Source organism: Brachyhypopomus gauderio, chromosome 13 (genome assembly GCF_052324685.1).
Source record: "Brachyhypopomus gauderio isolate BG-103 chromosome 13, BGAUD_0.2, whole genome shotgun sequence".
In the NCBI taxonomy this organism is placed as follows: domain Eukaryota; kingdom Metazoa; phylum Chordata; class Actinopteri; order Gymnotiformes; family Hypopomidae; genus Brachyhypopomus; species Brachyhypopomus gauderio.
In genome coordinates, this window is record NC_135223.1 from 5,760,815 (window position 1) to 5,776,645 (window position 15,831).

The 15,831-nt window shown below is 39.6% G+C and overlaps 2 protein-coding genes across 2 annotated transcripts in view; one reads left to right on the forward strand and one right to left on the reverse strand.

Annotated features, from left to right (window-relative positions):
* LOC143473455 (uncharacterized) overlaps window positions 1-2,897 on the reverse strand; it is a 21,951-nt gene extending 19,054 nt beyond the window's left edge. Inside the window, exon 1 of the mRNA XM_076970461.1 lies at window positions 2,743-2,897. The gene's annotated coding sequence lies outside the window, so the exon portion shown is untranslated. The remainder of the gene's footprint in view (window positions 1-2,742) is intronic.
* Window positions 2,862-12,042, forward strand: LOC143473988 (uncharacterized). Its single transcript, XM_076971233.1, has 4 exons — window positions 2,862-2,936; window positions 9,861-10,465; window positions 10,550-11,175; window positions 11,638-12,042. Exons 1-3 carry the CDS (start codon window positions 2,862-2,864, stop codon window positions 10,710-10,712), a joined length of 843 nt encoding a protein of 280 aa, XP_076827348.1. The 3' UTR covers window positions 10,713-11,175; window positions 11,638-12,042.
* The last annotated feature ends 3,789 nt before the right edge of the window (window positions 12,043-15,831 follow it).

Consider the following 15,831-nt stretch of genomic DNA (forward strand, 5'->3'; position numbering starts at 1 on the left):
GTCTATAAGTTAGCTTAAAGGGAGCACCCTGAGCTTAATCGGGGCAGAAATCCTTTCGCAGTTAAAAATATAATGGACTTTATTTTAACATCAGTATTTTGTCACAAAAGTGTTCTTTACCGTGTACTATATAATCATATACTGTTTGTAGTGAAGCTAGAAATACTGATTTGTTTATACTTAAGCTTTTCTCCAATGTGCTCACAATGTACTCCAGTTTGTATGCTACTGTACCCTTTAAGCTCATGTAAAAATGATAAAAATCTTTTTTTAAATCATGCAACCTACAAACATTATTTCTCATCCATTTGGAAATAACTGATGTGCTAAATAGTAAAGCACAAGAAATTATGTGCGATTTAATATATTTGTGTATTCAGCAATGTCACGTATGGCTACGCTCCCTCTCCTAGCTGTCACTCTGGGTTCCCTCGTATCTGTTGTTCCTTGCCCGTTAGCCCCGCCCTGCTTGTCTGTCTGCCACAGGGAAGAGGGAACATTGACAGGATTTTTTCAGAATATGCAGCAGCATGATTGGCTTTTAAATGCATGAAATATAAAAAAAAACGACATGTATTGATTTAGTTATCAAGCAGTATAATAACTTGTTTCTTTATTAGCATAATTTGTGTTCAAAGTTGCAAGTGTGCTTAATAGGAGCGTTTACCCTAAATTATCGCTTTGGTGAATTATCTCTTCAGATGGGAAGACTTAACTGACTTGTGCTCATGGTGATATAAGAACTAGTTTTCCCACCCTAAATTTAAATGATAAACTTATATATAATAATAATAATAGAATTTTATTTATAAGCGCCTTTCAAGACACACAAGGACACTTTACAAGGAAATAAACAACAAGAGTTTATATAATAATTAAAAAGGATTAGAATAAATCACCAACCATTTAAAATAATTAAATAAATAAAAACATTAGAAAGAAGCAGCAGACGAGAAAAGACACACACACACACACAAACACATAAGCGAACATACATATTTAAGAAGGCAATACTAAAAAGGTATGTTTTTAAAAGCTTCTTAAAAGTAGTTAATGATGTACATGTACGGAGGTACAGCGGGACGGAGTTCCATAACTTTGGACCAACAACACTGAACGCTATTTTACCATACATATGGAGTTTTGCAGAGCGTACAGATAGTAGGTGAGCATCTGCAGACTGAAGTGAGCGTGATGGAGTATGTAGACAGTAAGCCAGAAAGATAACAAGGAGCCAGACCATGCAGGGATTTAAAAACCAAAAGCAATATTTTATACTGTATAAGGTATTGAACCGGAAGCCAGTGCAGGTCTTTTAATATGGGGGTAATGTGTTCCCATGTCCTGGTGCGCGTGAGTACTCTAGCTGCCGAATGCCGATATTCGGTGTCGCTGATAAATAACAAAAAATTTGACAAAACAGACGGGTTTAAAACTCAAATGCTGATCCCACAGATCTCAAAGACCGTTACCAAAACTACATGCACTCTAGGTAACCAACATGCAAGCTTGAAATAATGCATGCTATTCCAGTCATTTATTTTGTCTGCACTGAAACAGGAATTAATGGTAAAAACACATTATAAGACTCTGAAAGACCAAAGTCTGAAAGTTACAAGGTTGCTGGTGTAGGTCCACCATGTTATATCAAGACTAAAGTCAGTGCAGCTGTCTACCTGGACATTTTTAGAGCATTTCATGCTTCCCTCTGTCGACAAGCTTTTTGGACTACCAGCAGGACTTGGCACATGTACGTACTGCCAAAAGTACAAATACCTGGCTTAATAACCACAGTAACGCTGTGCTTGATTGGTCAGCAAGCTCGCCTGACCTAAACATCATAGAGAATCTATGGGATATTGTCAAGAGCAGGATGAGAGTCACCAGACCCAACAATGCAGTCGAGATGAAGGCTGCTATCAAAGCAACCTGGGCTTCCATAACACCTCAGCAGTGCCACAGGCTGATCGGCTCAATGCCACGCCGCATTGATGCAGTTATTCATGCAAAATGATCCCCACAAAGCCACCAATTCCTTAGAAATATTTGTTATAAGATAGTAGTCTTTAAAAAATAAGCTATGGACAATTATTCCACCAAATGAAGGGGAATGTATATGTACAAAACGTTATAATTGATAAAACATAATAGCATAAAATAAATTAAATCGTACAGTAAAGCTACTGTACTGTATAATAAATATAACATGAGTATAATACTCTCAATAACATTGTTAGCCATCACCAGTCATGTGAACATGTGTACTGCGCATGCTCCGCGGGAAGCTTTGTTACTGCACCAGTCGACAACTCTGACCGAGATAAAATGTCGGAGAAATTGTATATTTTTGTTTTGTACGCAGTAAATGAATGATATTATTTCCTGTTTAACCAGTTATGTCCGTGTTCAGTGAGTTATTCCTTTTCGCCGGTGTATTACCCGAAGCGCACGTCAATAACTATAACAAAACTACTAGCATACTACTACTAACTAGCTTTTTTCTTTGTCACTGAGCTACTAAACAAAATAATCAAATGTAGTAATATTTGTATAGTAACAAATAAGATATCTGGCTGGGTTAGTTAGCGGTAGAACATCTATTATAAAAACAGTTTACAACATTGAATTTTCAACCAACTTAGCCATGACACGAGATTCAATTGTGAGGTACCGGAACGAACAAAATAATCTGGTTAAAAATGTTGCGTGTTCGTGTTACGTACTACTAAGTTAAGTACTTACATAAGGTCAACCAGTAGTCCAACACGTCCAGACACCAACACAGTAGACTAATAGATGCAACACAACTAAACGACGGATGCTGATATTAAAGTTAAGAAACCTGTGGTCTGAAATGCTCGATGGCGACGGGTCTGGCTGCAGAAGGCTGGGCGAGCTCCAGCTGGAGGTGGCTCCACGTTGGGGCAGGAAGTGACGTAACTCCGAAAATTACAATACTCAGGTTTTCCTTACTTGTTTTGTGAGACGCATTTTGAATGAAGGTAAGTATCTTAAGGTTAAAATAGTTTATTTAAATATTATATATTTATTGAACTCTACAGCTTGAGTGAATAAAAGCTAAATAAAAAATAAAGTCTATTGAGACCTGTTTTGTGCATTCCAGTGTTCTGGACTGTTTGAGTGCTCTTTAGTCATAATCCATTTATTACTATCATATGAAATATTGGCCCTCATCTGACCAGTAAAATTTAGTCTAGCTTAATAATGTAGTTAGTGTCACCACTTTAGCTAGCATTGTCACTAATCATTCAGTAAGGTAATTCTTATAAATGAAAAAAAATATTCTAAAAACAACAAAACTTTCATTTTTTACAGAGTAAACCTTTGATCAAAATATCTTCAGTTATCCAACTTTTGTTAATATTTTCATGTCTTAATCATTTTAAACTGGGCTACTATATTATATTATTACGGAGCAACATATTTCAGCTAATAATTTTAAAAAGTCATAGTGAAGTTTAAGACATACAACTTGTCATTTTGTAGGTGAACATCTGTTACTGACTGATGTTCGTTACAGGACACTGCCATCAGTTCATTACTTCAAGCTGAGCACAAATGACAGACCATTATAGGTTTCTGAAGCCTGTAAATGCTTACGTCATTACATGCACCACAGGTTGTTGCCTTATACTGTTAGTTGAGAAGCATATTGTGATAGAGATTTTGTGCTCATTTCAACACATGTTCTACCAATCAGCTATAATTACATTGTCGATCTCACACAGAATCACCTGACTTAGTCAAAGTTGCTGCAATTAATATTTAGATGGAGAATCATGTCAGTGTATTCATTTAACATATTGGCACAACATATGTGTATTGTAATAGGTTTCTTTGTGTGCATAAATAATTCTAGGTCACGTTACTTTAGTGTCATAAGCTGAACCATATACATCACCCTAGTTATCCCATGCTTTAAAACAATATAAATATTTCCAGGTAATTTAATCTTGCATTACAAATGGAAATGTTTAGGGATCTTCAGATTATATTAAGTCAGTGAATTTGACATTTATGGGAATGCATATCCATTTGGGATTTTGATGGACACAGTTGCATGACACCTCATGCACTACTGTTAGGAACAGCACGTGACCACCCGATTATTCCATACACCTGCTGCTCGTTACTCCACATTTCACGAATACTTAAGCTTCCCCCTCTCACTTCCGAGTTGCGAAGTATTGTTGGCATGCCACTTACCAAGCTTTATCTCTCCGTGATTGATCTCCTGTGTTCTGACCTCTGCTCTCGTCCCAGACCTCGTTCCCAGCCTAGCCCTTGTAACCTGTCAGCCCTCTGTCTACCCGGCGTGACCTTGGACCGTCCTGACCTCGACCACCGCACCCATACACCTCACACACTCTGCGGAGTTATTCACCTGTTCGAGTACTCCGTATTCACGTCACAAATAAAAACTACTTCATTTCTCAGTTGGATCCGTGTCTGCCTGGTTGGATCGTTACAACTACCCTCTGTATGCTGCAGTATTGTAGTTTTTGTTAGGTGTAAATAAAAAATGTTTCACATATTGTATATATTGTATTGTATATATTGCTGACATTAGAATGATAACGTTATAACTAGTGCTGTCAATTCCAGGTGCCGCGATTAAAAGTCCTCACCAGGATTTTGCTCAAGCTTGCTAGATTTTCTAATTAGCAATCCAGGTAAAATTAGTGGAATCAACACAATCCAGGAAGCCTGAGAAGAAAAAAAGAAGAAAATTCTAAAGAAGAAATTGGTCTGGGTGATGGTGTCTAAATGTCCCTGGACGCTGTCTCCGGTCTGTGAGATAGGTAGACAGACAGATAAAGAGATAGATAGATGCCATGTTATTGATGTGATGCTGAGAGGGATCGCACAGAATGTCCACATAACACAATTGGTACTTAAAATATACTGTTGACTGTTATTCATGAAGAGATACAAGTACATGTACATCACCTGAGTATCAGCCCCAACATCAATGTAGCAGTGAGCATGCAACATATATTCAACACAATGGCACTCTCATAAATAGTAAGTATATTTATGATGAATGTGTAGCAGTAGGCTTGTTGGCATGCCAATGCCAAGTTTCAAAAGCAGTAAGAATGAACCAGGTAAGTATTTACTGTGTGTGTGTTTGTGTGTGTGCGTGCCAGTAGGCTTGTCTCTAACCTTTAGGAACACCACAAGTCGTTCAATGGCTTGTGCAGCTGAGAGTCTCCCTGGTTTTCTGCAGCTTTGGGAAGTAGGATGGACTAAATACAGCAACAACACCAGCGATGATGGGTCACTGTCCCAATGTAAGTGAACATTAAAAAAGAAGGCAAACAAAGAGCAAAATGAATCAGTGTTCAAGTTAACACAGTGGGAGGATATTTTATGATTTTATAGAGATTCAGTGATTTAACCCTTGTAAGGTGTTTGTGTTTGTTTCATACAGGGTGTTAGGGTCCATTGGACACAGGCCTATTGAAAATCATTGAAATATCATTTTAATAGTCAAATGAAGACAAAAGTCAGGACGCCTGTGCATCCTCATGTTCCCCTTTTGACCATCAATTTGCCTTGTTTCCAGTTAGATTTGAGGGCTAAAATTATTCTGGGCCAGGCTAAAACAGGTTTATCTTACATATAGGAACTAGTTATGTATGGTGCAATTTAGTTTTGCCTGGCCCAAGACCTTACAGGCATACAGCAGGCCTCTGAACTTTCCCCTCTGATCCATTTCACCTGTGCACTTAACTACTCAATATGCCATGTTTCCAGTTAGATTTGAGGCATAAAATGATTCTGGGCCAGGCCAAAATCAAGTTGCTCATACATATAGGAACTAGTTATGTATGATGCATGTGTTATTTGTCTGGCCCGACGCCTTATAGGCATACAGCACACCTCTGAAATTGCCCCTCTGAACCATTTCAGTGCGCTCTCTGTGCGCTTAACTACTCAATATCCCGTGTTTCCAGTTAGATTTGAGGTATAAAATGATGTTGGATCAGGCTAAAATCAGGTTCCTCTCTTAGGGAGTGACCTGTTCTTCATGATGCATTTGTTATTTTTCTGGCCCACCATCAATAAGGCTTTCAATAAGCCTCTGAAACTGCCCCTTTAAATGCGTTCACCTATCTGCCCACTGCTCAATATGCCATGTTGTGTGCTGGTATTTCTTCTTCCGATTATTTGTGTTCTAGAACAGAATTTCTGTGTTTTTGGTTTTCAAAATCTAAGAATATGTTTCCTTACGTTAGAAATGCTGACGAATTCAATCATCATGTACAAATTGCATACAATTGAAACGACTTGAAATAGAAACCATTTTACAAATGAAATGCTTTTATTATATTTTTATTTTTTACATTCACAAAATCAGTATGGGAAACAATAACCTCTTAAATGTTTGCTCCTACGCTCGTTTAATGTAACGTTTAATCTATCACTTTTAAACAAAGTGCGCAGCAAACACGCATCGTGAACACACCCTTTTTGAATAAGTAACCAACTTCAGCCGCCGAATACGGAGCTGTGAATAAGTAACCAAACGAATCTCAAACTGCGAATAAGTAACCAACTTCAGCCTCGTCACAGACTTAGAGGTTTTATTATTAACACTTACACATTGGAAGCGGTCGGTCAAATAAGATCTAAACCAGGAGAGTGCGACTCCTCTAATCCCTACCCAGTGACGGACTTAGAAATTTGGGGGCTCAAGGCGAATTTAGCTAGGGGGCCCATCAACATTAATATGCGAGAAATAAGTCAGCTAGTCAGGGGGCCCCTACAGTGGGCTGCAGTGGGAGGGGCCCAAGGCAGTTGCCTAGCCACGCCTCTATGCAAAGACTGCCTCTGTCCCTACCGTGTTTTCTAGTTTATCCAGCAAAATGTTGTAGTCTACAGTATCAAAAGCTGCACTAAGATCTAACAGTATAAGGAACGAGACGAGCCCATTATCGGGCGATATTAGTAAATCATTCACTACCCTGATTAAAGCTGTTTCAGTGCTGTGGTTCGGTCTAAATCCTGATTGGAACTTTATTACTGGCTGAACATATTAAATCCTGTAGACTACATATACAGGTGCATCTAAAAAATATATCATCGATAAGTTAATTTATTTCAGAAATTCAATATGAAAAGTGAAATCTATTTATAGTTCATAACAAACAGAGCGATTGTGGGGGAAGGTCGATTTCAATCGTTTATTTCTGTTATTGTTAATGATTATGGCTTACAACCAATGAAAACCCAAATTCATTATCCCAGAAAATTGGAATATTATATAAGACCAACTGAAAAAAATGATTTTTAATACAGAAATGTTGGTCTACTGAAAAGTATGTAGAGTAAATGCACGAAATACTTGGTCGGGGCTCTTCCTGAAAAAAATATTGCATCCGCCTGTGGCAGTATGAGCCTGTGGCCTTCAACTTGTCTGCATTGTTGGGTCTGGTGACTCATCTTACTCTTGACACGGGTTTTCTTCGGTTTGTTCGCTCCCTGTTTATTGTTTCCAGCTGTCTCTGGTCTCATAGTCTGATTAGTTTCTCTTTTTATGCCGGTCAGTGTTTCTACCACTGCTTGTGTGTTTCTACACTTCCCTTGTCTCTCTCTTCTATGCTCTCCCTAATCTCTTGGTCTATGTTCGTGTCTGTGGTCCGGCCCAGAGGACAATATGCGGTCCGCCAGCACTGTTGCCCACAGTATCAATATACTGTAGTGATGGGTCATTCGCAAACGATCTGATTCTATTGAATGGCTCTTTAAAATGAACGAAATGAATGAGTCGCACCTCTGGGAGCCGTTTAAATGTATTTATGTGTTTGTGTTTATTTCTTTCCAATCGGCTGTAATCCACCCATTCCGCTTTGCATCAGTAGAGGGAATCATAGTGAGAGCTGTTTACTGTTGAAGTTAAATTCCGAAACCACTTTCAGTATTGCCCTCCACGCGCAGAGAGCGAGCACGCGCGACCCTCCACACGCAGAGAGCGAGCACGTGCGAGCGAGCCATAGTTGAGCTACAGAGAAAGTTCAGCTCATGAGCAGCGTAAATGTTTAGTAAAATTTGTTTTAAATTGTTTTTAATACTTGAAGAGTTATACAACAGATTATACAAATTAGATTTATTTGCTGATATTTTTTAATCAAATTGTTTAACTAGGCTATTGTTATTAAAATATATTTGCCAACAAATATATTTTTATTATTAAAATATTTGTTACATAATCCTTCATCAACGATATTAATATAATGGTTTTCATAGATTAGCCTAATTAATATTAATATCGATAAGCCTCCTGCTACCTTAAGAAAAATAAATAAAAAGAACAAAGACATTTTTGAATGGCTCTTTAAAAGGAACTGAGCGAAAAGATTCAGCTCCCTTCAAAGAGCCATAATTCCCATCATTAACACACTCGTACTCAAAGCTATTTTATTTTTCACCAGAAGATGGCAGTAGACCTGGCCTATACTGCAGATCTCAAACACCTTACAGCTTTTACAGATACGCTGTATGACATGGCGTTTAATAAGAAATGACATGGATATCTATGTTGAGGAACAGTTGGAATAAAGTGGATGTGTTGGATCAACATCACATGTGCATGTTTTTACCTGCATTTTTTAAATCATCTTTTTAAAATATGGAAGTGTGAAGTATGAAGTGTGAAAATTAAAAATATTTTATTCGAATAATTTGCAGAATGTTGAAGAAGTTGGCTTAACAGTGAGACAATTGATGAAAACTTCGTAAGAGGTGAGTTATTTTTTAAAACTATGACAAATTCCTCAGTATCCAGATAAATCAACAACCATTTAAAACCAGAGTTGTATAATCTAGGTTCAGAAAGTAAAAGTCCTCACCAGGATTTTGCTCAGGCTTCCTGGATTGTGTTGATTGCACTAATTTTACCTGGATTGCACTAATTAGAAAATCTAGCAAGCTTGAGCAAAATCCTGGTGAGGACTTTTACTTTCTGAACCTGGATCATACAACTCTGTTTAAAACACACACAAAACCAACAGGCCCAGTTTTACCCTTTGGATTTGGATACGTAATGCGGTCTTGGTTGTTTTGGGTGTTTTGGGGTCTTTGAACAGGCTCCCAATCTCATTATACACATAGGCTGGGTTATACATCCTTTTACACAGTATTAACACAGTATCTCTGAATCTCATTATACACACACAGATAGTTTTATTTTCCAACTTCTCTGAACTAGCTAGTAATGCATTTGTTATATAGCTGTTGAGAGACATTTTCCCCATTAAATATGACATTTTCTGTTGGTGCTGCCCATAGATTATCTGATGCAAAGAGACACAATAATTTAAAAGATCAAATCACACTGCTGGAACTCATAAGGAGCTTCAACAGACCAAAGCAGCTCTGCAGCACCATGAGAAAGAGAGGAAGGAAAACAACTTTGAATATGAATATGAAGTTGATGAGCCCTACAAAATAAAAGTCCTTATAGCCTGAACAGTGGCACTGGATCAAACAGAGAGTGACATGTATCACAAATTGGACAAGTGTTTTCATTTTAGTGAAGGAATGAAGCCTAGCTTCACGACACTCCTGTTTCCTGTTTCACCGGCAGCACGCTCGCACGCAAACGCGGATTCACGTATCACATTAGCATAGCTTAGCTATAGCCTAATACACTTACATTAAACACTACAATCAGTATAATACACTTACCGACATCTGATTATTTTATCTCGTTTCTGTTTTCTCCCCGTCTCTTTCTTTCTCCCTCTGTTTTCTCCCCCTGTTTCTTTCTTTCTCCCTCTGTTTTGTCTCCCCTGTTTTTCATGGCTACCGCGGAGGAACGGGCTCTCGTCAAGCTCGGCTCGGAGCTGGAGAAGTTGGGTCGGCAGATCCAGCGTCTTCTAGAGAAGCAAGCGGAGCTCACCCAGGAGAAGACCAGGCTCGAGGCCGCCCACGACACTGCCTACTCGGCCGTCTCCACTCCCTCGTCACGGCGGCTCAGCGCGACCGCCATCTTGACCCGGGCACCAGGCTGGGAGCGCCAGCGAGGACGCGGAAGGCAGCCGGCGTCGTCACCCCTACCTCAGCCGGACTTCTCCTCTGCAAATCCGTTCGAGGTGCTCAGCTCCAGGTCCTCCGCCTCGCCCTCACCCCTGCGTCCGACACCACCCTCACCAGCGCCGGCACCGAAGAAGAATAAGGGCGGTATCCTTGTTATCGGCGACTCGATAACACGGCACGTAAAGATTAGCCTGCCAGGCGCTAAAAGAACCCCCACTGTGTCATGTTTTCCAGGCGCTCGTGTCCTGGACGTGGCCAGGCGGCTTCCCTCGGCGCTGAAGCAGCGAGACGACTTCGGCACCGTCGTCCTTCACGTGGGGCCTGTCAACACCTTCGCCCGGCGCAGCGAGATCCTGAAGGAGCACTACCGATCGCTTCTGGACACCGCGCGGAAGAAGACGTCGGCCAGGCTTGTTGTCTCCGGTCCGCTTCCAACGTTCCGGCGAGGGTGCGAGTTATTTAGCCGTCTTTTCTGTCTCCACAGCTGGCTCCGGGACACCTGTAGCAGCGCCGGCGTGGACTACGTCGACAACTGGGAGAGTTTCCGAGAGCGTCCATCACTCTACCGCCGAGATGGACTTCACCCCAGTCGCCTAGGCTCGGCAGTCCTCTCCAGGAACATCGAGGACGTGCTACGCCAGGCCTGACCAGCCACAACAAACCACGCAAATCAGCTAAGTAGAACTTACTTCCCTAACTACCAAACCATTGAGACTGTGTCTGTTAGCCGTGGCAGGTATAAGAATAACAGGGCGATATGTTTTAAAAATCTAATTAAAATTAAATTAAATAATCAACATGAAGTGAGCAGCAATATTAAACTAAGGCTAGGACTCTTAAACATTAGATCGCTTGCATCAAAAGCTGTGATAGTAAACGAAATAATCTCAGATAACAGACTAAATGCACTCTGTTTAACAGAAACATGGGCTAGAGTAGACGAATATGTAAGTTTTAATGAAGCAGCTCCTCTTGGATACAGTTATGTTCATCAGCCCCGTATCACAGGGCGTGGAGGTGGAGTAGCCACAATATATAACACAGATATAGGTTTTACTGTAAAACCAACAACCTCTACTAACTCATTCGAGGCTTTGATAGGTGAAATAGGTGTGGTGGAATTGATGGCACAGAAGTCGAGGTCTTACAATTATATTAAGCAGTATTTATTTGATAGCAAGAGAGTTACAAAGTATAAAAGTATAAAAGTATAAATGTAAAGTATGATGTGAAGCTTACGCTTCATGCAGTAACTCTGAACTGTCTCTCTCAGTCCAGAATGTTTATAATCAAAGTGTGTGTGTAGAAAAAACTAAGGGTGCCTGCTTCCCAGGAGCAGTTATCAGCTTCCCTGGGATTCAACCTTGGGTGCTTAGAAACGGATAAGCTATATTATCACTAACTCTGCTACTGCACAGAAAACTTCAGTCTTACAGAAAACACATCTTCAATATGGTTAGTAATTACTAAGCAGTGCAAGGAGTACCTTTCACACAAACAGTGCTATAGTGTCTGCATGAATATGATTAACATGAATCACATATGAATATGATCAATATTTCTTTCACATAGGCAATAATCTTATAGGCAATAAAACAAAGCTTAAATTAGTGACCATCTATCGACCGCCGGGTCCCTACTCAGAATTTCTTCAGGAATTTGCTGAGTTTCTTTCGGAACTAGTCTTAACCATCGAGAGATTTGTAATTGTGGGTGATTTCAACATTCATTATGAAAATGAATCAGACCCACTGAAAATTGCGTTCGACTCCATACTAGATTCAGTAGGTATAGCCCAAAATGTGACAGGGCCTACCCACCGCTGTAAACACACCTTAGACTTAATACTTACTTACGGATTAAACATAGAACATTTGGCAGTCATCCCCCAAAATGATGCCATTTCAGATCATTCCTTACTAATATATGAAATGACTTTATACAATGTACATCAGATGCGCCATACAAAAACCACGGGCACTATCACATCCGACACTGCAGCAACATTTATAAACTTACTGCCGGAGCTACCGAACACTATGCCACTGCAGCCCAATGAATTGGAACAGGCAACACAACAGTTTTATTCCACACTCAGCAATACCTTAGACAGTGTAGCGCCAATTAAAACAAAATTAATTAGGGAGAAAAAGCTTACACCATGGTATGACGAACACACTCGTCTTCTAAAACAGGCAGCTCGAGCAGCGGAGCGAAAATGGAAATCCACCTCACTAGAAGTGTTTAGAATCACATGGAAAGACGCCATAGTCAAATATAAACATGCCCTAATAAAAGCTAGAGCCGCATACTATTCGACACTAATAGAAAACAACAAGAATAACCCTAGATTTCTCTTCGCAACGGTATCTAAACTAACAAGAAATATCAACGACACTAGTTCTAACACAGCACTTACACACACTAGCGATGAATTTTTAAACTTTTTCAATAATAAAATAGATAATATCCGACTACAGAGTCATAACACATCGCAGCCTAACCTCCAATCCAACCCTAGTAGTTTAGTTATTAGTAACTATGCATCCAAAAATATTACTGAGCTAAATATCTTCGATCCTATATCGCAAAAAGATCTCACAACACTGATTAATTCGTCTAAGCCTACATCATGTATATTTGACCCAATTCCAACCCGTCTATTTAAAGACCTACTCCCAGCCATTGCAGGGCCCTTACTTAATATGATTAACTCCTCCCTTAACCTAGGTTACATGCCCAAACAATTAAAATGCGCCGTAATTAGACCCTTGATTAAAAAACAGAATCTCGATCCGCAGATTCTAGCTAACTATAGACCTATTTCTAATCTCCCATTTATCTCTAAAATATTAGAAAAAGCAGTTTCCAATCAGTTAAACCACTATCTCCAATCAAATAGTATCCATGAAAAGTTCCAATCAGGATTTAGACCAAACCACAGCACTGAAACAGCTTTACTCAGGGTAGTGAATGATCTACTAATATCGGCCGATAATGGGCTTGTCTCGTTCCTTATACTGTTAGATCTTAGTGCAGCTTTTGATACTGTAGACCACAACATTTTGCTGGATAGACTAGAAAACACGGTAGGTATTAAAGGAGTCGCACTCTCCTGGTTTAGATCATATTTAACTGACCGCTTCCAATGTGTAAGTGTTAATAATAAAACCTCTAAATCTATGCAGGTTAAATATGGTGTCCCACAAGGGACAGTCCTAGGACCACTTCTATTCACACTGTACATGTTACCCTTAGGCGAGATTATGCATAAGCATGACATCAGTTTCCATTCCTACGCAGACGACACTCAGCTATATTTATCGGCAAAACCCGATGATTTAGGCGCAAACAGTAAGATTGAGAAATGTGTAGAAGAGATAAAACATTGGATGGCGTGTAACTTTCTAGCACTAAATCCCGATAAAACAGCTGGTTCAGAACGCAGCAGCACGAGTTTTAACTCCTGTGTGAATGCGCTGGTGTTGCTTGAGAGAACTGTGCTGATAAAATTTTTTCCCACACTCTGAGCAGTTATATGGCTTCTCTCCTGTGTGAATGCACTGGTGTTGCTTGAGATTACTCTGATGAGTAAAATTCTTCCCACACTCTGAGCAGTGGTAGCTTTTCTCCTTTTCCATGCTTCCTGATTTCAGCTGTCTGACATACTCCCCATAGATAAATGCGTTTATGTGGGTAAATTTGACATATTTAGGAAAGAGGACACAGCAGTAGATGATGTGGCAATGGACAGTATTGATTTCTAAAGGGAAAAAGATGAAACAATTATGAGAAGTGTTTGGGCTCTGCACAATACTAAAGACATTCATACTAAAAACCACCAGGAGAAGAGCTCAAATCAAATCAAATCAAAGTTTATTTGTATAGCGCTTTTCACAACACATGTTGTCACAAAGCGCTTTACAGGATTTAAAAGGTTAACAATACTATGGGTCCAGAACCCTAATGAGCAAGCCAAAGGCGACAGTGGCGAGGAAAAACTCCCTATGATGGTGGGGATTAGGAAGAAACCTCGGGAGAACCAAGACTCAAAAGGGAACCTATCCTCCATTGGGCGGCCCGTTAACACACAAATTACACAAAATACAGACAAATACACAAGTCACACACAAATCACACAATCAGACTAAGTAAAGGTAAAAATGAAAGTTCTGGGTTTTGATATTGTCACTGTAAATGTCTGTTGATGAATGCCAGGCTTTCATTCCATGTTGGAGCAGCGATGCTGGTATTGTAGGCTCCGACTGCAAGTTACTCTCCAGGTGAACCTCGGAGAAAAGATACGAGATGTAGTAACTATGTAACAGATTAATCAAAGGCCAAACTAAACAGATGAGTCTTTAATCGAGTTTTAAACATTGAGACTGTGAGTCCTGAATAGAGGCAGGAAGATTATTCCACAATTGTGGAGCTTTAAAAGAAAAGGCTCTTCCACCTGCTGTGATCTTTTTGATCCTAGGAACAGTTAATAACCCTGCGTCCTGAGAGCGAAGTGAACGCGCTGGGTTATATTGTTCAATAAGTTCACTAAGATAGTCTGGAGCTAAGCCATGCAGCGTTTTATATGTTAATAAAAGTATTTTATAGTCAATACGGAATCTAATTGGCAGCCAGTGTAATGACGATAGTACGGGACTAATGTGATCAAACTTTTTAGTTTTTGTTAAAACTCGTGCTGCTGCGTTCTGAACCAGCTGGAGTTTGTTTATCGATTTACCAGAGCATCCAGCTAGGAGACTGTTGCAATAATCTAAACGAGAGGATATGAATGCATGGATTAGTTTTTCTGCATCACTAATATTTAATATGTTTCTAATTTTGGCAATGTTGCGCAAGTGAAAGAACGCTACCCTAGTTATATTATTAATATGTGTATCGAACGAGAGATCTGGGTCTATTGTGATGCCCAAGTTCTTTACCTTTGCGCTGGGGGTTATAGTAAAAGAATGTAGATTCAATGCTACATTATGTATCTTGTCTCTCGCAGCCCTATACCCAACTATTATTAATTCTGTTTTATCGGGATTTAGTGCTAGAAAGTTACACGTTGTGGGACACCATATTTAACCTGCACAGATTTAGAGGTTTTATTATTAACACTTACACATTGGAAGCGGTCAGTTAAATATGATCTAAACCAGGAGAGTGCGACTCCTTTAATACCTACCGTGTTTTCTAGTCTATCCAGCAAAGTGTTGTGGTCTACAGTATCAAAAGCTGCACTAAGATCTAACAGTATAAGGAACGAGACAAGCCCATTATCGGCCGATATTAGTAGATCATTCACTACCCTGAGTAAAGCTGTTTCAGTGCTGTGGTTTGGTCTAAATCCTGATTGGAACTTTTCATGGATACTATTTGATTGGAGATAGTGGTTTAACTGATTGGAAATTGCTTTTTCTAAAATTTTAGAGATAAATGGGAGATTAGAAATGGGTCTATAGTTAGCTAGAATCTGCGGATCGAGATTCTGTTTTTTAATCAAGGGTCTAATTACGGCGCATTTTAATTGTTTGGGCATGTAACCTAGGTTAAGGGAGGAGTTAATCATATTAAGTAAGGGCCCTGCAATGGCTGGGAGTAGGTCTTTAAATAGACGGGTTGGAACTGGGTCAAATATACATGATGTAGGCTTAGACTAATTAATCAGTGTTGTGAGCTCTTTTTGCAATATAGGATCGAAGATATTTAGCTCAGTAATATTTTTGGATGCATAGTTACTAATAACTAAACTATTGGGGTTGG